This window comes from Onychostoma macrolepis, chromosome 08 (assembly GCF_012432095.1).
Source record: "Onychostoma macrolepis isolate SWU-2019 chromosome 08, ASM1243209v1, whole genome shotgun sequence".
Lineage (NCBI taxonomy): Eukaryota > Metazoa > Chordata > Actinopteri > Cypriniformes > Cyprinidae > Onychostoma > Onychostoma macrolepis.
This window is the reverse complement of record NC_081162.1, coordinates 23,360,837-23,385,656: the sequence shown is the minus strand read 5'-3', so window position 1 is coordinate 23,385,656 and position 24,820 is coordinate 23,360,837. Positions and strand designations below refer to the sequence as shown.

At 36.9% G+C, this 24,820-nt stretch overlaps 1 protein-coding gene across 1 annotated transcript; it reads left to right on the top strand.

Moving 5' to 3' along the window:
- Positions 1-5,624: 5,624 nt before the first annotated feature.
- pim1 (Pim-1 proto-oncogene, serine/threonine kinase) lies at positions 5,625-9,517 on the top strand. The gene is made up of 6 exons (XM_058785644.1): positions 5,625-6,005; positions 6,177-6,283; positions 6,412-6,462; positions 6,556-6,922; positions 7,732-7,908; positions 7,994-9,517. Exons 1-6 carry the CDS (start codon positions 5,933-5,935, stop codon positions 8,179-8,181), a joined length of 963 nt encoding a protein of 320 aa, XP_058641627.1. The 5' UTR covers positions 5,625-5,932; the 3' UTR covers positions 8,182-9,517.
- The last annotated feature ends 15,303 nt before the right edge of the window (positions 9,518-24,820 follow it).

The following is a 24,820-nucleotide window of genomic DNA, read 5'->3' as shown; positions in this document are numbered from 1 at the left end:
AAAACGTGAGTGAAGTTTTATGGAACAGAGCTGTTTTAAAACTAAACACAAGGTCATTTGAGCAAATGGTTTAATTTTTAATAATGGCACTAGCATAGCAGGTCAAAAACGTATTTGGAGCAGTGTTAATTTGATATTATTCACATACTAATATAGTTTTTATTAATATCAGAATCAGAATCAGAATGAGCTTTATTGCCAGATATTTTGCCAGCCCTTTTACTCACTCTGGATAAGTTCAGTTCTTGGAGAGTGGGGAGGGTTGTACCAATGATTCGCTCAACAGTCCGGACTACCTTCTGTAGTCTTCTGAGGTCAGATTTGGTAGCTGAGCTGAACCAGACAGTTATTGAAGTGCAGAGGACAGATTCACTGATGGCGGAGTAGAACTGTTTCAGCAGCTCCTGTGGCAGGTTGAACTTCCTCAGCTGGCGAAGGAAGTACAACCTCTGCTGGGCCTTTTTAACAATGGAGTCTATGTGAGTGTCCCACTTCAGGTCCTGGGAGATGGTGGTGCCCAGGAACCTGAATGACTCCACTGTCATTACAGTGCTGTCTATGATGGTGAGTGGAGGGAGAGCAGGGGGGTTTCTCCTGAAGTCCACGATCATCTCCACTGTTTTGAGCGTGTTGAGCTCCAGGTTGTCAAGACTGCACCAGATGGCCAGCTGTCTGTAAGCAGACTCGTCACCGTTCTGAATGAGGCTGATCAGTGTGGTGTCGTCTGCAAACTTCAGGAGCTTGACAGAGGGGTCTTTAGAGGTGCAGTCGTTGGTATAGAGGGAGAAGAGCAGAGTGGAGAGGACGCAACCCTGAGGAGCTCCAGTGCTGATCGTACAGGTGCTGGATGAGAATTTTCCTAGTCTCACTAGCTGCTGCCTATCTGTCAGGAAGCTGGTGATCCGCTGACAGATGGAGGTGGGGACGGATAGCTGAGTTAGTTTGGGCAGGAGGAGGTTTGGAATGATAGTGTTAAAGGCCGAGCTGAAGTCCACAAACAGGATCCTCACATAAGTCCCTGGTCTGTCTAGATGTTGCAAAACATAATGCAGTCCCATGTTGACTGCATCATCCACAGACCTGTTTGCTCTGTAGGCAAACTGAAGAGGATCCAGCAAGGGTCCAGTAATGTCCTTCAGGTGGGCCAGCACCAGTTTTTCAAATGACTTCATGACCACAGATGTTAGAGCCACAGGTCTGTAGTCATTTAGTCCTGTAATTTTGGATTTCTTTGGGATGGGGATGATGGTGGAGAGTTTGAAACATGAAGGGACTTCGCACAGTTCCAGTGATCTTTTGAAGATCTGTGTGAAGATGGGGGCCAGCTGGTCAGCACAGGATTTCAGAAAGACTGGTGTAACACAATCTGGGCCTGTTGCTTTTTTCCTTTTCTTCCGGAAGACCTGGCACACCTCGTCTTCGCTGATCTGAAGTGCAGGTGTGGGGGAGTGGGGGGTTGCTGGAGGTGTTAATGGTTGTGTGGAGAGGTGTTCAGGGCGGGTGTGGGGTGTTTTTTCAAACCTGCAGTAGAACTCATTCAGATCGTCTGCCAGTTGTTGATTCTCCACAGTGCTGGGGGATGGTGTCTTGTAGTTGGTGATCTCTTTCAGACCTTTCCACACTGATGCTGAGTCGCTGGAAGTGAACTGAATCCTTAGTTTTTCAGAATAATTCCTCTTTGCCACTCTGATCTCCTTTTCCAGTGTGTATTTGGCCTGTTTATACAAGACTTTGTCCCCCTTCCTGTAAGCATCTTCTTTGGCCTGACGGAGCTATCTGAGTTTTGCAGTGAACCACAGTTTGTCGTTGTTGTAAGTTAGATGAGTGCACATATCTTCACAGAAATTGATATAAGATGTTACAGTCTCTGTGAGCTTATCCAGATCGTTTGCAGCAGTTTCAAAAACACTCCAGTCAGTGAGGTGGAAACAGGCTTGTAAATCCCGCTCTGCTTCATTAGTCTATCTCTTTACAGTCCTTAATACAGGTTTAGCTGATTTCAGTTTATGCCTGTAGGTCAGTATAAGATGAACCAAACAGTGGTCAGAGAGTCCTAAAGCTGCTCGTGGGACAGAGTGATATGCATCCTTTATTGCTGTGTAACAGTGATCCAATATATTACTGTCTCTGGTGGGACATGTAACATGCTGTCTGTATTTTAGCAGTTCACAGGAGAGATTTGCTTGATTAAAGTCCCCAAGAATGATTAAAACAGAGACCGGGTATTGTGTTTCTGTGTCTGTGATCTGATCAAAAGTTGAGCTCACATGCACTTGCGGTGGAATGTAAACACTCACGAAAATGAACAAGCAAAACTCACGTGGCCAGTAGAAAGGCTTACAGTTAATGAAAAGCGCTTCCAGATCGGAACAGCACATCTTCTTTAACACTGTTACATCGGTACACCACCTTTCATTGATGTAAAAGCATGTCCCACTGCCACAGGATTAACAACTAAAACTAAAAACTAAAATATAAAAACAACTGCAGAGCATGCCATGGAAGCTGCCATCAGCGGCACCATCTTGTATCTTTTTTATTCAAATATTTTGAATAATATTTTCAGGTTTTTTATTCGTTTTCTATTTACATTATTTATTTATTATTTATTCTATAATTTTATTTAGATTTTTATTTAGTTGTCTCTGGTTCAGAAGTGGCTTGGTAGCCCTTTTCCTGAAGACGTCTGAGCGTGGTGACTCTTGATGCACTGACTCCAGTTTCAGTTCTCTCCTTGTGAAGCTCTCACAAGTGTTTGAATCGGCTTTGCTTGACTGTATTCTCAAGCTTGCGGTCATCCCTGTTGCTTGTGCACCTTTTCCTACCCAAATTCTTCCTTCCAGTCAACTTTGCATTTAATATGCTTTGATACAGCACTCTGTAAACAGCCACACCTTTCAGTAATGACCTTCTGTGACTTACCCTCTTTGTGGAGGGTGTCAATGTTCGTCTTCTGGATCATTTCCAAGTCAGCAGTCTTCCCCATTATTGTGGTTTCAAAGAACAAGAGATACCCAGAATTTATACTGTAGGGATGGTCATTTATTCAAACTCAAATGTAAATATTCTAATATTTTGAGATACTGATTTTTGACTTCCATGAGCTGTAAGCTCTAATCATCAAAATTAAAAGAAATAAACATTTGAAATATATCAGTCTGTGTGTAATGAATGAATATAATATAAGTATAAAAGAAAAGAATATAAGTTTCACTTTTTGAATGGAATTAGTGAAATAAATCAACTTTTGATGATATTCTAATTATATGACCAGCACCTGTATATATATATATATATATATATATATATATATATATATATATATATATATATATATAAAATGTATAATATATAACATATAACACATTTTAAAAGTGGTGCAATATTGGTAATTTGGATCCAATATCCACCTTATATTTCAATGCAGAAGTAAGCTATTTACTTTGTACAAGACTTCTAATTCATTAGCTACTATAGATAAACAACTACAAGAATAACAAAGTGCAGTAGACGGTAAAACTGTTTGCATGACAAACCAGTATGTTTATAATTATGACAATATTTAAATAGTATGATAAGAAATACCAGTTGGCAATATCAAGCAGCATAATGCGCTTTTTTGAACAGCTCATTCAAAAAAGGCTGCACGTTATATGTTAAAAATAATTAGTCACTTCATGTGTTTTGATCAAATGCTATCTGATTGGATATGCACATTCTATTTACACTCGTCTACGCAAATGTGTTTCTGCAGAATGGATATAAATACAACCTTCCCACGCTATTTGCGAATATAACAGAGTTCACTTCCGTGATGTTGCTAATGCTGGGCAACAAAATTCTCTGTTAAACGCCCTCTTCAGCCCATATGGCAATTAATGTTTTGAGGTTTTTTAGTTGCTCCATCCATGTGTCTCATCCACGTGTCCCAAACCTCTGTATACTGATGCTGTTTTGTTTGGGAGGAGTAAAGTTTACATATGCGGCCTGAACAAGCAGATGCATTTACACTTGGCCGAGTTGCTTCTTTGTATGTATTTGAAACCACCGCCTCAGGGAGTCTGAGTGATCAGATTACTATACATCTCAAATGGGTCTTTGAGGGCATTTACACTTGGTCTTTACTACTTAACTATACAATGAGTTAAGATGAAGTGACCAGGTGTGAAACCCCCTAATATAGGTTTACATTTTTTTACATTACGTTTTTTTTTGTTGATGTTTAAGCATATATCCAAAGGGCGGGAAAAATACAGAAGACAGGGAGAGCAAGTGCCATTCAAACAATAATCTGCGCGGGAAAGAGAGGACAAGAGACATGGGGGATGGGTCTGAAAGTCTTTTATCTCAAGTTTCCCACATCCTGCCACCGAGTTTAAAAGCGGCCACCCAATTTGAAAGAATGCCTGGTATGTGCCTCATTTCCATAGCGACCGGCATTGTTCTCTATTTAAATAAAGCCTGTTGCCCGCCAATAGGAGAAACAAAAAACTTCTGCGCGCTAATTTGAGATTAATTAGGTAATGCAGTGCATGCGGTCTTCATATGCACTTTGTAGACCTACTTCACATGACTGGAACAAAAACAAAAGTGCTGTCCATTGGGATGATGACGCATTTTATGTACAGAAAAGGAAACCATGGGTTGCATTACACTGCAGAATACTTTTTACATGTCGTTTCTTCCTCTTTGACCATGTGAGCCGATTGTGTTCCTTGAATGCAATATGCCAGGAAAACTTTAAAGTTGCACATTTGTGACCCTGGACTATAAAGTCATAAGTAGCTTGGGTATATTTGTAGCAATAGCCAACATTGTATGGGTCAATATTATTGATTTTTCTTTCATGCCAAAAATCATTAGGATATTAAGTAAATATCATGTTCCATGAAAATATTTTGTAAATTTCCTACCTTAAATATATAAAAACTTAATTTTTGATTAGTAATATGCATTGCTAAGAACTTCATTTGGACAACTTTAAAGGCAATTTTTTCAATATTTAGATTTTTTGCACCCTCAAATTCCAGATTATCTCGGCCACATATTGTTCTATCCTAACAATCTATACATCAGTGGAAAGCTTATTTATTCAGCTTTCAGATGAAAAAATAAATAAAACAATTACCCTTATGACTGGTTTTGTGGTCCAGGGTCACATTTACTATTATATTGTCACTGTACTAAAGTCAATTTCTTTCAATCTATCTAGCTATGGCTAAAAATATATATTTTATATTATGTATATATTTGTATATAATATGCATTTGTACATATTAATATGTATGTATAAAGCATGCATCTATTTTGTAGTGCTCTTCATACTTCTCTGAAATAATACTCCGAATCTGCAACGGGGGCTTTGTTTATACACTCCGCCATGTGAATCATTCCTCATGTCTGCCCCACGCCGGCTAAACGCCCTCAAAAAAGCCTCGACTATTTGGCGCGTTTTGATTCCCGCCACGTCTACGTTTTTCTTTATTTTCATATTTGATTGACCTTTTTCTGCAGAGGCAGGCGTATTACTCATTGGCTGAACCCTGTTTGTGGGCGGGGCCACCGTTGACGTACGAAACGTCCACCCCCTCCCTTTTACTACTGGTATATAACGACTCTTGCCCCTCCCTCGTGATTTAGAAAGCCGGGTGTTTGTGTCAGTCGCGTACCTCAGACAATAATATTTATCTTCGAAATATATTAATCGTTTGTTTATTTAATTTCACATTCTAAACTGGAATAGACCTTGCGCGCTCGTTTAAAGTTCGTCTTGAGAATCAAACCCATCGGGCCTCGATGAGAAGGGATTTCTACAGGCTTCTTCTAGACCGGATCCCTCAAGTAGACCTTCCCTACATCCATCTCTACACGACGGATTTCGACCTCAACATTGGAATAACCCTCAAGGAGAACACTCATTTTGGATTATAATATGCTTCTATCAAAATTCAACACATTCGCTCATATTTCCACCGTGGACATGCCGGCGAAAATCCAGCTTCAAGGTTAGAGGACGGTTATTCTCGCGTGTCTCTCTGTGTGCGTGTTGTGGTCTTGGGCTAGTTCACGTCAGCAGACTGGGTGTTGGGAATGGCGCGTGCGTCAGATTTCCAATTATTTCAATATTTTACTTCTTTTATCAATTCTTACGAATCTATCGTATCTTTTATTGACAGTTAAGGAGAAAGAGCCGTTCGAGAAGGTGTATCAGGTCGGCTCTGTGCTGGGAAGCGGCGGTTTTGGGACGGTGTATGCGGGTTTGAGGATCGCCGATGGCGCGCCGGTAGGTTCCTGAACGGAGTATTTTGTTTACATAAATGTGAACGTTTAGAATGTTCATAATGTGTGTGTATAATGTTTACATAATATATCACTTCTCTGCTTAATAATGCATTTATTTACAATTTCTAGGTTGCCATCAAGCATGTTGCAAAAGATCGCGTGACTGAATGGGGAGAGCTGGTGAGTTTTTAATTAAAAGGATTATATTAATATGATTTGTATCTAAATAATAAATGACAGCGTCGCTCAAACGAACATGTCCTCCGTTTCCAGCCCAATGGCGCGCGCGTCCCAATGGAGATCGTCCTGTTAAAGAAGGTCGGCACCGGATTCCGTGGCGTGATCAAGATGCTGGACTGGTACGAGCGACCGGACAGCTTCATTATCGTCATGGAAAGACCGGAGACCGTCAAGGACTTGTTTGATTTCATCACGGAGAAGGGCGCGTTACCGGAGGAGCTCGCCAGGAACTTTTTCCGCCAGGTTCTGGAAGCGGTGCGTCATTGCCACAACAACGGCGTCGTTCACCGTGACATCAAGGACGAGAATATTCTCATCGATCTACGAACCGGCGATCTGAAGCTCATCGACTTTGGATCGGGGGCATTGCTCAAAGACACCGTTTACACCGATTTCGACGGTAAGAGCCATTTGCATGACCTTCAAGTCAGGGTTCCCACGGTCACGGAAAACGTGACGGGATCGGGGGAAATTAAAATACGTGCTTATCTAGCCTCATGGAAATTTGTGTCGTGAATATAAATGTTTATTTAAAAAATAAATCTGTAGTACGACTTTGTGAGGGGTTTATAAAGTTTATAAACAAACCAAAATTATAGGCTATAAATTGCTTAATGTATTTTTAAATGCGTTTAGTCTTTGAAAATCGATGGTTGTAAGGTTTGGAAATCCTGCCAACCTCTAAAAAGGGTGTATGTTTTTATATTGAGGCGATGCTCTTACGTTTTAAAACGAGTGTATCAAACATATCTGGCATTAATCGCTTGATAAATGTGTATTGTGACCCCCTTTCATCGTTGACTAGCCGTGTCAAGCTTAATAAATCGCTCGGCGTGATGATTTGTTTATTTTTGTATTATGTTGCTTTGGGGAAAAGACATTTAGCTGGCTTGTGGATTTGGCGCCCCTGCCGGTGGGAAGTGGAATTATTACAACTCAAAGTTTGTAAACACAAGTCACATGGCAACCAGTTTCTCCACATGCGCGCGCCTGCCTTCACGCTCCCGAGCACATGACTGTGCACATTAATGCTGCCCCATAACAATAATGTTCAAACACGACACACCTTTTTCCTGCCGCACCTTTTACTACAGTGTTTGGTTTAGTGTTTTATATCGTCAGGTATTAAAATAAAGACTTGTTTAATTGCGTAATTGTTGTAGAATCATGAATTTAAATGCATTTTTCTGTTTTCTGTTCTCTCTTCAGGTACACGTGTTTACAGTCCACCAGAGTGGATCAAATTTCACCGCTACCATGGTAGATCCGCGACCGTGTGGTCTCTGGGCATTCTGCTGTATGACATGGTGTGTGGGGACATCCCGTTTGAGCAGGACGAAGAGATCGTACGTGGACAGGTGCTGTTCAGGCGGAGAATCTCCACAGGTAAGATTCACAGATCACATGACGCCACCTTCTAGGAGGTTTATGCGTTTATTGCAGGGCTATAATCGCACATCCTGTTTTACAGAGTGTCAGCAGCTTATCAAGTGGTGCCTGGCCCTCCGCCCTGCGGAACGCCCGTCTTTCGAGGACATCATCAACCACCCTTGGATGCAGAACACGGCGCCCCCTACAGACAACACTGAGATCAGACTGCACAGCATCAGCCACGAGCATCAGCCAGCTGCTTTCCCAGCAGTCACTGTGTGCAAATGACTCTATCTGAATGCATACGTAGAGACTTTCCATTACAGCAGCAAACCACCCAGGGGACCTGCGGACTGAGCAGTGCAAAAAAAAAAAAAAACACATGTTATTCTTTTGTTTTGAGCATTGCTGCTAGGCGGGAGTTCTAGGCTAGGCCAAAAAAGGGAGAGGTCCACCTTTTTAGTGAGATCTGTTATCTCTCATCTCCTGCCCCCCTGTGGCTCAGGGTCCCATAAGTCTGGCTCGTAGTTACCAAATGACTGTCAACACTGCTGTCGGACACGGGTAGATTGAGAAGCCCATCTCAGCCAGTGTAGGGAGGAGCTCGGGGACGCCCGATGCAGCGGCCGCGAGGAGTCGTGCTGCGATGAGGGCCGATCTGCGGCTTTGGTGCGCTGTCAGTGCTCTTCCTTTAGGAAGCAGATCAGCCGAGCTTAATAATTTTAGTGCCTTCTGTGCAAGATCAAGGGTTTGTTTTGTTTTGTTTTTTTGGAAATACTTGAATTGAGTAATAGCCACTGTAACACTCTACTCCTTAACCAGATGTCTTTTTTGATCTTCTTGCTTCCACTTTACCTGCTCCTGGCAGGTAACTGTCAGTCTTACTCTAATACGTCAGAGAGAGTAACCAAATCGACCTCACAAACCTCTGCAGAATGAAAAGTCTTACCTCACTCTTTCAAACCGCTGTTTATTTTTCCTCTTCCTTTGTACTGAGTAACCCTCAACAACTACCACTCATTGTCACAGATGCACAAAGCAATGCAACTACGACGTAAAAAGACTACATTTTCTGCATATTATTTTTGTTTATATTGTAAATAGCTCGGTCAGATGACTCAATTCCATGACGAGGCTTATGTGTAAATGATATTTATTGGAGTGTCTTAAAAAAAAAACGAGATTGAAGTGGAAGTATTTATTTATTTATTTATAGAGAAACAATTTTCTGCAAAGTTTTTCTCATTCCACCACCGAAGGGCCCACAAATTATTTAAATGTATTTTTACCATATTTAAAGCCTTTTTTGAGAACGATATGTACATATGTTGTAAATAATCTTCGAAAGCACTTCTGTTTCTCGATGCATGGAGTACTGCTGATGGTAAACCATACCAGTTTGAAGTCCTGTTTGTCACCTAATTTAAACTGTCTGCTGTGCATATGTTGGAGGAAATGAACTCATGAATGTTTGAGGAACGAGTGATTTTACATGGTTTCTTTTTCACCTTTAGTAGGCATGATGATTGCAACTCAGATTTTGTTTTTCTGATTTAGCAATGTAAATTATGTTTAGAAAGCTATTTTTTTACACAATTGTCAATAAATATTTTTTTAACATTCATTCTGGTTTCCCGGGTATGATTTGCTTTGTTTGATTCACTACAGCAATATTAGTCGGTGGTTTTTAAACAGACAATCAGCAGATGTCATTTGAGAAGTAGAGATGGACAGATTGCAGTGGTATTAGCTGTAAATCCATTTAACTAACTTTAATAACGCTCTTATCGTTTTATATTGATAGTGTATCTTTAATCTGAGGCGATTAGGACCACAGGGGTCCAGATTTCTTAATGCTGAACTGGATACATGCGATAGCTAACAGCATATACTTTATCTGTGTTTTCGTAGATAGCACCAGGTATGCTTTAAATAGCATTATAAAGATATCATTCACTAAGAAGTACAGAGCTATACATAAAGCCTGAATGTGAACGCCCACTTGCTCTGTGTCCTTGGTTCCAGCAGTACTTTTCCCATTCATTTTTTTTTCCATAGGCATTTCAAAGTTTAAAACCTGAGCCATGAACCAAAACAAGCAGCTCTGAGATGAATTATAAACTTTGTTTTTATGTAAAATGTAAAAAAATGTTTAAAAAAAAATGTAAAGAAGTTGTTGGTGTGTATATATATATATATATATATATATATATATACTGTGTATATAAATACTGTATATATCATGTATGTATGTATGTATATATATATATATATATATATACTGCATACAATTTTATTGAATTTTTTATTTTATTTATAGACTCCATTAAATCAGTATTAATCATTTGTAGGTTTTAGTCCATGTTTATAGCTTTAACGTCATTTATATGCTTGTGTACTCCTAAAAGCTGATAAACGGTTTAAATATTTACAGTCTTCTAGGAAAACAGACCAAAAATATTGATGACTTATCTCACCCTAAGGGGTGTATACAAATATTTACCTAATAAAATACTCTCTCGAACCACCTGATTCCATTTAGCAATAGCAAATGGCAAAGAAAATTATGGTTCACGTAAACTAAAGCCTATTGGCTATTTTAAAAAGCCGCAATCCTTCTGTATGCCCCACCCAAACTTCCTGTCTCAATAGGATATATATCAGGAAAGAAAACTGCATGCCACTGTTGCCACTCAGGTAGGTCTGTGTATATGCTATAATTAAAAATCAATTTCTTTGATTGATATTATACCTGTGGAACCCTCCGGTTGTGCTCCAGAAATGTTAAAAGTTAAACAGAGGCATAATAATAAATTCTCCCTGTGAGTTCACATTGTGCCTGAAAACCTTGCCAGAGAAATAAGCCTGATTTGTTGAATCGCTTCTCCTCTTGTGCACCGTACAACCCAGGACAGCATGGCCCCCAGCATGGGGCGTCCTGACCTGATCCTTTCATGGGCCCGTAACGGCTGCCCTCCCTATGAGGACGCACACAGCACAAGCAGGGAACGTTCTTGTTAAGCCTTTCATTAATCCTCTCACAAAAACCTTCTCAGCGTTTACTGCTCTAAATGAGTTAGAATGCGTGCATATGACCCGAGGCACACCTGATCGCTCGGCATCCGCAGGGGTATGTAACTAAACCTGACATGGGACGATTTAAAAGAGAAACAACGCCCAATCCATTCACACATCCAGGCTTGAGCTTTGACATACAGTATGACCACAGTCAAAGTATTTGAATTAGTGGAAACCAAGTTCAGTATTCTTCAATATAGGAACTTCAATATTCTTCAGCTCTCAAATTGTATTCACATCCATAATTGACCCAATAGGATTTTTCAATTGTTTTTTTGATTATTACAGAAAATAATCTGCGACCAACAAAAGTTTGATTTTGAAATGTTTGAAATGTTTTGTTTATCATGATAAACTTCACAAATTTTCAATTTTGAAGCCAATATACAATCACCAGAGGTAAAAATCGCCACCAGAGTTGGGGGTAATGTACGGTGGCTGAGAGAGCTCAACGCGCTGCAACTTCAGAAAACACATGCAAATAGAAAAAGCACCAGCAAATCAAGAAAACATCTTCATCAGTTTGACAGTAGGTGCTGCAAATGCTCACAACACAACCAAATAAAGAATTTTATTTGCAGTGCGCTTCTCTATTTGGTTGTGTTGTGAGCATTTGCAGCGCGTGTGTTGTCAAATTGATGATTGGTGTGTTGTCAAGTTGTTTTCTTAATTTGCAGGTGTTTTTTTTCTATTTGCAGCGCGTTGAGCTCTTTCGGCCACCGTAGCAATGCATTAAAAGTAGAGTGAGTAACGTAATCAGATTACTTTTTCAAATAAGTAATGCAAGTTACTTTTGGTTTGAAAGGGCATTTACAATTACCAAAAACATAACTTTTAGGTTTTTTGTTTTTAAAAATAAATAAGCAAGCCCTGCTCAGGTGACAAAAAGTAATGCAAAAGTAATGTAATGCGTTACTTTCCATAAAAAAAGTAACACAATTACGTTTTTATGGAGTAACGCAATATTGTAATGCATTACTTTTAAAAGTAATTTCCCCAACACTGCTCACCACCGTAAAGCTTCTGACAACTCATTTTCCCTTAATCTTTGAGTTAGAATAGTTTGCAAAAGTACAACTATAAAAGGCTATGAAAGCAGACTAGTGAGTAGATGAGTTCACCTTGCATGATGACGTTTAACGTTTATACATTTATATCTTCATATTCTTATATTTTATATTATATATAAATATATTTAATAAATAAACATTTTTCTAAAATATATACATGCATGTGTTTGTATTTATATATACATAATAAATGTACACATACATATATTATGGATGCAATTAATCACGATTAATCGTTTGACAGCACTACTTTTATTGTATTTTTTTTTAATCTTTCATGTTTTTTTTCTACCATTAATTTTAGTATATAGAATATATAATAAAGTTACTTGAAGATTCATCAGAAGCTCCCCTTTTGTGTTTATGATGTAATGGTAAGTAAATAATAATCGCGATTAATCGCATTCAAAATAAAAGTTTTTGTTTGCATTTTTCTGAAATATATATATGCATGTGTGTGTATTTTTTATATACATAAATATACACAGCACACATACATATATTATGTCAACAAAAACTTTTATTTTGAATGTGATTAATCACGATTAATCGTTTGACAGCACTACTAAATTTACATTTATGGGTGAACTATCCCTTTAAGTGGCCTTTGTGATAAGGTGATAAGGAAATTAATTTCAGAGGTTGGTACGCTTCAAAGTTCTCAGGCTTTGTTGAAAGATTTATTTTCTTGGAATAATTTCATGTTGGCTTCAAAAAAGGTACTTCTATGGCATCAGGCTGTAAAACCCTTTTTTGGTACTAATAGGAACTTATTGTGAGAGTGAAACTCCCAGTGTGACTGTGGGAAGACTTAGTTCCTCAGTTTGTATGTTTGATGAATGGAAGTCAAAAGATGTAGGCGAGAGCCTAGCATGCAAACTGGTTTTAAAATGAGAGTCAAATAGCTGCGAGAATTTGCATGGCTGAAATCTATGAGCGAACATTTGACTGCTGAATCATCCCTGCTGCTGTTGCATAATCACCACAAAACAGTACAAACACGCACAAGTTTCCGAGCAAATGCTCTGTACAATATCTGAATATTTACAAATCCGAGGCGAAAATCTCCTCTCTTGACAAATCCTCAAATAAGCATATTGTGTCAACGCCAGTGTGTTTTGTGTCTGACCTGTGATGTTTTATTTATAGCGTTTATATGCAACATCTGTCGTATTTTTAAATAGGACAGAATTCATAATCACATTTATATTTTTATCATTTTCCACAATACACCCAGAGGAATATTTTATTGCTCAGAAGTTGCTCTTTCATTTCTGAGATATACATGTATGAACTTTGTTTCAGAAGTTTCTCTTTGGATTTCTAAGGAGAACCAAAAATAGCCACAAATGACATATAGTAAGAGTATATTGGTGTTAAATTAATGTGGATATCAGCTCAGATGACTTGGTCTTGGAAGAATTTTTTTGTTCTTTCTGAGATCCCTGACTACTTTGAATCTGAGCACAGTTTGAGACATTGCTGAGATTTTTTTTTTCTTCTCTCAATAAAGAAACCAACGTATTCAATCTCTCAACATTTTTCCTCTTTTGGAAAGATATAGAAACGCTATTGGTTTCTTATGCTGTTGGGACAAATGGGAATGCAAAAAAATGTATTTCTTGTAGTTTCTGTGCACCACTATTTATAGAAGTTAACTATGATGACGTCTGCTTCTGAGAAGCTCAGAAAGGTGAAAAAGGTCTATAGTGCTAAAAACGTTACTGAACATTTCACAGACCTGCTGTCGGGTATACGGGACATCGTTGCGATCTCTTCTGAAACTCGATAGGAGACACATGTGTTATCTAATAGCAGACTGTTTTATTTGATTTGATTTTTGTTATTCTTTATTTTATTTTTTAAGTTTTTTATTTTATTTTATTTTAAATCTAGCATTTGTGCATTTTTCTTCTTCTACTTATTCCTCAGCCATGTGAGTCCATGGCAGTCCATTGAACCGAAAATGATCAAATTTGGCACAATTATAGAAGTTGTCTTAAATAACAATCTGACCAAATCTGGGGTCTCTAGGACCTACTCTATAGTGCCACCACCAGTTAAAAAAATAATCAGTTTATAGAAACTAAAAATAAATTTTGCTAATGTAAAAATGTGTCCGTAACCTAAAATATATAAGTAATCTGGTTTTATAAGTGAAACATTTAATTTGACTCAACTGACCTGAATAAATTAAGTTGCACCAACCAAAGTCATATATAGAGGTCAGATCAGGATGAAAAACAACAACATTATTTAAAGTGTGTGGGAAATGCAAAATGTGTTTAAATAGAATTTGAAAGAATTTCTTCCAACAAAATATCAGTCAGCATTTTCCAGCCTTTTGAAGCTGGACGATTGGAAACATGCATTATCATCATAATCAAACACATATCTCAGCTGTCCCTGAACTTTCCTTCGTTCGGGTTAAGAGTTCTAGTTGCTATTCCGTTCACTCCCTCTCTTTCTCATCACGCTCTTTCACACTGCTGGGAAATGGAAAGAGAAACCCAGCTGGCTCAAAGCACACTCTCCTCCTTCTCAAAGAACCGGATCTGTTGAGTAATCTTCCCACACACACATACACACAGTCTGAACAACACTGAAACACTCGGCCGAAAGGAAATTGAGAGTGAGAATATTAATAAGACCGTGCTGTTGCGTTCAGAAACAGCCCAGACGGTTTCAGATCTCTCCCGCACCTGCAGGTGTGTCTGTGTTTGGCTCACACGCCGTCCACCTGGATAATTAGTCCCATTGAGTCAGAGTTTCTGCCACACACGGGCTCAGTGATTTGGGCAAGGTCATTGTGGCCTCCGTCTGATTAAACCCTGTTTGCTTCACGTGCATATGTGTGATTGTGTGATAGGCTGTTTGCTCACGTGCCCAGCTGGAGCCATAATCCCATATTCAACTGAACAATAATCACGCATAATTGTCTGCACAAAAACTGCGATACTAAAGCAACATGACATTCTCTGTATCATTAGTGGTTCTTGTTAATACAGGCATTACTTTTTGCTATTACACAATGGATTTAAACAAAACACGTAACCCTAAAGTATTTTTTTTTTTAAACTTGCATAGAGGGATGTAAGCCATATCTAGACATCAGAATATCATAGTGCCTTGGGGTGAGTTCTTGTATTTAGAAACTACCCCGAAACTGCATAGCAATATTAAACTTAAGTACTGTTAAAATTTGCATGGACACCTCATGTTTGGCCTGAGAGATATCCTTTTTTTTGACTCAACTCTTTTTGACCTGGACCAGCAAGACACCACCGAGCAACTGAGCTTATTACAGTTTAGAATTTTTTTAAAAGCTAAAACATTATTTTATTTTAGTTATGGTTGTAAATATATTTTACATATAGGCTTGAAAATATATTTTAGTTCAGTTTCAGTTTTCCTATTATAATCATTAGTAATTCATTCATTCATTTATTCATGTAACTGCACAGCAGCACTCTGGCAACCACATATTACAGTATTGTTAAGATGAGGTTTGCATTATTCTTTTCTCCTTTTTCTCTTGTTAAAATGCTAAAACCGAAAACATTACTTTATTTGAATAATAGTTATGAAAATATTGTACCCTTTTAGTTCAGTTTCATTTTCCTGTTATATTAGTTTTTGTAATTTTATATACATATTTACTTATCATTTAAAGCACCTGTAGGTAGGTAGTTAGTCACCATATTAGAAGTCATACCATTAGAATGATATCGAAACTGATATTTCAAGGTAAAAACATAAATAATACGATAACACTAACTGTCAGAAACTGCCCTGGAGCTCCTAACTGAAAAGCAATTCCTCAGAACACCTTAGCTTTGTTGAGGCACCCGTTAAACGTTTTTTATTCTATATTACAGTGAAAAAGCACTATAGTCTGTTTTAAAAGGCTGTTGTATTTTTAATTGTGGTGATAATGTCATCCATCACATTAGCATGCACAGTGAGCCTCTAAAGAAGTAAGTGTGTGTGTATTTTAAAGAACTGTGGGAGCGCTCACAGTGTTTGCTTCCAGGCCGCTCTTCCTGTGTTTCCAGGACTCTACGGAGCTGCTCGGATAGGAATGTGCCTCTGAGAATGACCCAGACTCTTTTTCTCATCAGAATCTGTTTCTACCTGTTAAAGTTCTTTCTCCCAAGCTTTTGCGAGCGGGTTCCTTTGACTACCCAGCATTCCTTTCTCTGTGACTCACTCGACTCTCAGCAATGAACTGCAGTGCGCTGATCACAGACCAGCCGTTTGAGCTAAAGGTCATCAGCCGAGAGCAAACCTCAGCAACATTCCTGTCCATCTACACTGGGAGAACACAGGAATCGATATCCCGACCTGCAACTGCAAACACGCAGCTGTTGACAAACCTCTTGTGATTCATCCTTTGGTAAATAGCTGTATGGCAGCAGTCAAGTTTGGACAAATATGAGGGCTGGGACGAGCTTACGCAGTTATGATGACGGTTCCGTGTGTGTCCTCCTCCCCAACAGATATTACTCACTGGAGTTTGAGTGACTTGAGAACTGCACTGGAGTCAGTTCCCATGGTGGAGAATGACTTGTGGTGGGTGGAATCCGTGCAAACTGGAGATATGCATTGGAATGAATGGGAATTTGAGATTTGGGAGTATTGTTTTTTTTTTAAGTTCTTGTCTATTTCTCGTACTTAGGATGAGAGATTTAAACAAACCATTAAACCTAAGTATTAAACTAGAGTGCATCTTGCAAATTTGTGCTACTGACTTGAATGAAACCTCATATACCAAACTTGTTTTTTTTATTTTCTTTTGCATGCCAGATGACAAAATATTCTAGTTTTGAATTCAGTGTATTTCCTTTTTCTCCCATGAAAGCTAATCGTATTTATTTTATTAACATCTTGACACTACTACCAGTCATAAAGGGCAACTTTTATTATTTCTTTCATTATGTTATTTTATTTTATTTCACAAATAAAGAAAACATTGTCATAACAAAATCATAACTAAAATATTTCAAACAAACACCAATGTTTAAATTAACCATATGAAAAATTTATTTTATTTAAAATTATATTTAATTATATTAAATTATTTGCTTAAATTAAGAAATTAGCTTTATTGATTTATTATATTAAATAATATTAAATATTTGAATTATATTTAAATTCATGTTGAAATTATTCAGTTTATTAAATTAGTTTTTTTTTTTTTTTTCAAAATGGTGGGGGAAAAAATGCACTAAGTCCTCTTCTTTGACCTCAGAAGTGAATATGCAACAAAAACAACAACAACACAAACAACAATAATAATAGTTTTTGCTACGTTTTTAACACTGACAACACCAATGTTATTTATTATAATTATTTTAATTTAATTTAATTATATATGACACTTGAAAATTATCCAACAATGTTACAAATATTGCAAAATGTTTCAGAATTTCAAACACGTCAGCAATGTTCTAGAGGTTTCATAACAGAGTTCATAATGCAACAGAAAAAAAACCTCAATAAGAGTTTACAAACACAAACAGTTTCCTTTTGCACATCTGTTGTAAGACCTCCTACATACCATGCCTTCCCATCAGCCCCTCCTAGCAGGTTTCCCGTAAACCCTCGTATCGCTTCCTCATTCCTCAGCTTGTGATCAGTCAGATATGGACAAGTGAACACTTGCACCTTCTTCCTCTTTTCTCTGCTACATCTCATGTCTCCCTCCCACATCATAGGCGGCTTCGTTATACAAATTAAAAACTAAGTACTTTAATGAGAAAGGACTCACGCTACATGCCGCACTTTACATTTTCACAAAATAAGGGATTAATAGCTGCTGTGTGATGCATCCGCACTTCTTCAAGGTTTTGGGTACATGATGATGCAAATGTTTCCAGGAAACGTGACTCTTGGTTTTGTGTTAAACATCTTGTGTACTGACGTGTGACTATAGTAAAGCTGCGTGAGTTCATGTGATGGTCAGATTACAATGGCGCAAAAACAGATACCTAAGTTGCATTTCTAAATGTTTGAGTTGTTTATACTGAGAAATTGCTTGAAAATTTTGCAAATAATTACAAAGAAATTCAAGTAGCACACTGAATTAAACTTGACCTTTTTCAAAGTAGAAAGAGTGAAATATGTTTATATGTTTATTTTAAAGCAAATTCACAGTATTGTTATGTTTTTGCTCTGCCAACGAACAATAGCATACTATTTTTGTGAATTTATCTTTCTTGAAGATAAAAGTTGGTTAGATTTATATTCTGGTACACTGAAAAATAAATTGGTGTAGAATTTACTTTGAAACAAATTTCACTCAGAAATTGCTAGTAGCCTAAATTTCATAAATAATTATGTGAAATTTTTAAAATAGAAATACTGAAATAGCATTTTCTTGAAAAAATGTCATATTTTATCACTGATTGATCAAAATCTGATTTTATAGTATATATGCACATTATTAAAACAGCATCATAAATGATGTTTTTGTTCTACCAATGAAAATGTGTATTCTGGTGCATTGAAAAAAAATGGTGTGACAATTTTCACAATTGGTAATAATTACAAAGAAACAACAAGTAACACTTTAAAGGGTTAGTTCACCCAAAAATGAAAATTCTGTCATTAATTACTTACCCTCATGTCGTTTCAAACCCGTAAGACCTTTGTTCATCTTCGGAACACAAATTAAGGCCCCGTATACACCAGTGTGTTTTCGTTTTAAAACGCATGACTTTTGCTACGGATACGCCTATCGATACACTACTCCGGCGTTTTCAAGGTCGAAAACTGAGACTTTTGAAAATGCTGCAGACCCCGTTTTAGTTTGAAAACTCCGGGGTTGGGTTTCAGTGTAAACGGACCAAAAAAACAGAGACTTTTGAAAACGATGGTGTGGCTGCCCACATTCGCTCTGTGTATCTTTGACAACCGTGTAAACAATAACAGAACGCTCTGTATTGTACCCATAGAGACGTATGGGTAGACTCCCCCATTCGACCGCTCCAAGCACGCAGACGTGTCCGCGATCTAAATAATAGGGAATCTACCTATACATATCTATGGTTGTACCTGCAAATGGTCATGTGACATGCGTTTTTGGTTGTGTAGTGTAAACGGAGATCGTTTCTGAAACACAGCAGAAATGCCAGTGTAAACGGGGATAGTTTTCATTCTAAAAAGCTGTTTTAAAATGAAAAACGCACTAGTGTAAACGGGGCCTGAGAGCTCTCTGACCCTGCATAGACAGCAATACAACTGAAATGTTCCCAGGTCCAGAAACGTAGCAAGGAGATCGGTAAAAATAATACATTGTGACATCAGGGGTTCAACCGTAATTTTACGAAGCTACAATAATACTTTTTGTGCACAAAAGAAAAAAACAACAACTTTATTCAACCATTCGTCTTCTCCACGTTACCCTGGCGCCATTTTGGAGTGTATCCGCTGGACGTAAACAACGTATGCTGTTCTGTGTCAGCTGCATCACGCAGATACGTTGTTTTATTCAGATCAAATCACAACAAAGTATGAAACATATCCGGCATGATGCAGCTAATGGCGCCATGGGGTGACACGGATCTTTTTTTTTTTTTTTTGCGTATTCTTGTAGCTTCGTAAAATTACGGTTCAACCACTGATGTCACGTGCATGGACTATTTTACCGATCTCCTTGCTACGTTTCTAGACTTGGAAACATTTCAGTTGCATTGCTGTCTATGCAGGGTCAGAGAGCTCTCAGATTCCATCAAAAATATCTTAATTTGTGTTCCGAAGATGAACCCTTTTCGAGGTCTTACGGGTTTGGAATGACATGAGGGTGAGTAATTAATGACAGAATTGTCATTTTTGGGTGAACTATCCCTTTAAATGTGAAAATCTGAAATGGTATTTTCTGAAAAAAAAAAAAACTGATTGATCATATGGTATTTCATCACTAATTGATCAAATTCATAATTTATTGTATATAAAAGTAAAGTATAGTTTTAGTTTTAGAGTAAACCATACTCCATCTTTACAACTTTGATAAATCATTTAATCACAATGCATATATACACAATCATTTTAATGTATATAATGCAGTCAGTGACGTTCAGATATTTGTAAGGCTACTATCCAAATACTATTGTGAGTCACTGTCCATGTAGGTCATGTGGGTTTGTGGGTAACAAAGTGTTTGTGTAAACACTCGGATCTGAGCGGCATGTGATGATGTTATGAGCTTTGGCACAGAAGCTTTTGAAACAGAGCTGCTTTAAAGAGGACATAATGAGGCCACACTTCCCTTACTGGCATTATGAGGCAAAGGGCACTGGAGCACAATTTCTACTTCCTGCCATATTGTTACAACACCAGAACATCTGAAGCTGCACAAGCAGGGCATATGGCACTGAATCACAGTCACTCTTTAGCCATCACAGTGCTGTGTAAGACCCGCCGTGATGAAACACGTGAACGCTGATGAAGAAGCAGCAGTTCTGATCATGCAGTTGCAATAAATGGCATAATAAAACAACATCCTTTATAAAAGTAAACAGATCTTTGGCAACATTGTCCTGGACTTTAGTCTGCATGGGTCTTTGAGCAAACGATGCAGGAGTCATGGCTAAACTGTGCACAATATAAAGCCATCAGATCAGCGTGTTCTTTTGATATGATGTTGGGTGTGTTTCCACATGGTGCCTGACAGATTTACACACTTGCACAATATTCTCATCCAAACTTACTTCTGATGAGGATTACTCCATAAACCACAACATAAATCACCCTGCCGGGAATGATTTTAGTCAACACCTTCAGAACACTGTTGACTGTGAAGTGCGAGGTAACTGAACTCTTCTGACCTACCTTTGTAGCAATACAATGGGATTTTTACACTGGAATTCCCAGAGGGCAGTGTACACACACACACACACACACACATATGCATGTATGTGTGTGTATAAACACATTATTTAAAAAAAAAAAAAAATTACATTGCAGTTAAAGAAAAATAAATACATTTGTTAAATACATAGTGTCAATTTAAAAATAAAAATTTTATACTAAATATTATATATATATATAAATACATACTACAATTACAAAATAATTAAATGAAATAAATTAGCAAGAGCATTTATTTATTTATGCTTATTTATTTATTTATTTTTATTTATTTATTTAAAATATATAATTATTTATTTTGCACTACCACTCAAACATTTAGGGTCAGATTTGTAGTTGTTGTTGTGTTTTTCTTGTTTTTTTGTTTTGTTTTTTTTTTGGAAAGAATTCTCTTATGCTCACCAAAGCTGCATTCATCTGATTAAAAATACAGTAAAAACGGTAATATTGTGAAATATTGTTGCAATTTAAAATAACTGTGGTCTTTTAAATATATTTTAATTTAAAATATAATTTATTCTTGTGATGCAAAGATGAATTTTCAGTATCATTACTCCAGTCTTCAGTGTGCTGCTTATTTTGTTTGTAAACCGTGATGAACCTTTTTTTTTTCAGTATTCTTTGATGAATAGAAAGTTCTTACTGACTTTTATACATATAAATTTGAACAGTATACATATAAAATAAAAATTATTTTAAATTTACTTATATAAAAAGACATTACATTTACATTTACATTTATGCATTTAGCAGACGCTTTTATCCAAAGCGACTTACATTGCATTCAAGTTACAGTTTTTACAATTTATCAGCTCTTGCTTTCCCTGGGAAACATACAAGACATACTAAAACATATATATATATATATATATATATATATATATATATATTTTTTTTTTTTTTTAATCAGACAACATGGCTACTTTTTTAATGTCCATCAATGGAGGAATGTGCTTTTTGCCCTCGTAATGGTGTAGTTACAGCTGGGTCAAACTGGACCATTCTAACATGTAACGTGTTTTCTCTCAGGAGAAAAATTAGAAAAGTAGGACACTTCAAAGTCTCCATTTGTTCTGCATTTAATCTCATCGCTGCCTAGTAGAAACGACTAATATATGAAAGAGATCTCATTTGTGTTTCTCCTTCCGATGGGATGCAATGACCCCAGTTTTTTTTTTTTTTTTTGCTTCATTCACTCGTATGATTGTTTTAAATATAGCACATCTCAGAAGAGGAGGTGGAGGATGCTTCGGTTTTTCCTCAGTTCCTCTGCTCTTCCAGTCAGTGCTCTGCCGTTGTGACCTACTTCCTCTCTTCTCTGACCCACTTCCTGCACTTCCACTCTGACCTACCGCTTGCATCCGCCGGCGGTGCCAGTCTCAACCAGGCCTCTTGTATAACATGCCGCTTGTGAGGGGTGTTCAGTCTTAAGCTGACAAACACACACACACACACACACCCTTTGAGTCGGATGGAGTCAATGACTAACTCTCTCCTCAGTCTGTGGGTGGTGCAGACGGAGACTATGTCCTTGGCATGGAGCTATTGTGTTCACACTCCTTCTGGAAGGCGATATCAAAGTGTCAGGCAGACCTTGGGGTGGAACAAGATGTACTCATTGAGGAGAAAAGAATCTGCGTTAGTTCAGATTATTTCATTAAGATGCAATGAGTACAGTGAAGGTTTTAGATTGATTCCAGACGTGTTATAATTGGATTTTATATAAATGTATACATCAGTTCTGAATGAATTACAAGGACTGGATGAAAGAACACACTGAAATGCAATAACGTTAGTTTGTATATATGTATACTGTAAATGCACAGGAAAGAAATATCATAAATTAAATCTCTTTAAGAGTTGTTACATTTTACATTTATGCATCTCACAGATGCATTTATCCAGATGCATTCACAGTTTTAATAGGGATATTGCTGGATTTTAATATTTTTGTAATTATTCAATTTAATATGATTGATTTTTATTGCTTTTAAAAACAATGCAAATAAATAAATTGTTGATATTTAATTTTATATATCTTACAATATATATATATATATATATATATATATTTTTTTTTTTTTTTTTTTCTTCTGCTGGATAGAATTGAGATTAAAATGGAGAGCAAACTAAGACTTGTTCAAGTATCCTGATAAAAATACTTCAGTAATCTCACATGTGGCTATTGTTAAATAATATGTAAAATTATTTAAAAATAACTTTCATTGAAATAATGAAAACTTAATTGAAATAAAACTGAAATAAAATTAAAACAAATATTAGCTGAAAAACCTAAAAAAAAAAAAAAGGTTACATGAAAATTAGAAATATTGCCTTAGCAACTAACTGAAATAAGTTTAATTTGAACTAAAACTGAAAAAATAAATATAATAATTAAAGATATATAGTAATATAAAAACTAAAACTAATAAAATGACAAAAGTGCATAATTATTTTCTAAATCTTAATCTAAAATTAAAATCTAAATGTTAAATAAACAAATTATTCAAATTATTTTCAGTAACTGAAATAAAGCTGAAAAAATTTAAATACAAATGTTAGATGAAAAACAAACTTACATGGAAATGAGAAATACTGCCTTGGCTACTAACTAAAATAAATAAGCTGAAGTTGTATAAGCCTATAAAAGTTTATCTAAATGAAAATTAATTAAAGCTATATAAAATAATAAATAAATAAAAAAAATAAACAAAAACTGAAACTAATAAATATGATAAAAGCACTGAAGACTGAAAATATTCAGAATAATATAAATAAAATAAGTACTGTAAAAGTGTGTATAAATATTACTAAAATAACTGTCTCACGCCAAAAAAAAAAAAGAAAAAAGTTTGCACAAAAAAAAAAGAACTCTCATTTCTCAAAAATTTACATTTGCAAGTTACATTAACTACGCCAATATACTGGAACTGAGGAAAATGGTTAGTTTTTGATTTGTCATCAGTTTTCACTCAGCTTTTTCTAAATCTGAGTCAAATCCATCTATATGACAGATTATACATGTACATGATTTTGGTCGTAACTCAGTGTTGACTAAACGTGAACATGTATAAATATGTTTTACTTTTGTAGGGCAGTGTACGGTCATTTTATAGCTCAATAATCTCACTATATGTCAACAAAACAATCTTTTATTTCTTTATATCTGAGTTAAATCTATGAAAGAGCAGCCTCTGAGTAACAGCATTCTCCTCTGGGTGGGCTTTGAAGTGCTTATGTGGTGTTTTTTCTTATAATTTCCTTTCGGAGAAGAGTGACATACGTGCTGCAGAAGCAGGATATTGTCTTTCTTTCAAGACTTCCTGTCTCAGTCTGCTGACCAGCGAGACAGAACCGACTGGTGCACGCACTCGATAACCCAACTCTGGGAGTGTGTGGCACTGAAGAACCAGCAACACACATGCGTTCGCATCACTCGACAAAAAACCCCAAACACAGGGGAATTAGGAGGAAAATAAAGCAGCATTCCACAGATGCCATGGCTTCCTGAAGGACACGGGCGACGTGACCTTTCACCTGTTTGTTTCATGTGTGGTGTGTGTGAATGAACTCAGAGGAAGCGCTTTAATGAGGGGGCAATTCTTCAAGCGGGAGGGTCTCAAACTCAAACACACGAGCGGAGTGAACTTATTCACACCGTTTAGCGCTCATTTCCACAGCCACTATATTAAGACACAGACACAAACATAATACTTCCCTATCAGCTTTTTTTAAATGAACCCTGATAAACCCGGTGTGTTGACAGTAGTGTTACTGTATGAATGTTGAGGAGATTCTTCTCTTTTAAGAGCCCTTGTAGAATAACAATAGCAAAAGCTATTTGAGGCCACAGGTTCTAGTAATCACGAGCAGCGCTTTATTTTCCATCAATAGTTCACAGGAAGTGT

Coding starts and splice junctions, on each gene's coding strand:
- pim1 (XM_058785644.1), top strand. CDS start 5,933: ATGCTTCTATCAAAATTCAACACATTCGCTCATATTTCCACCGTGGAC. Junction 6,006..6,176: donor GGCGAAAATCCAGCTTCAAG/GTTAGAGGACGG, acceptor TTTTATTGACAG/TTAAGGAGAAAGAGCCGTTC. Junction 6,463..6,555: donor TGACTGAATGGGGAGAGCTG/GTGAGTTTTTAA, acceptor CTCCGTTTCCAG/CCCAATGGCGCGCGCGTCCC.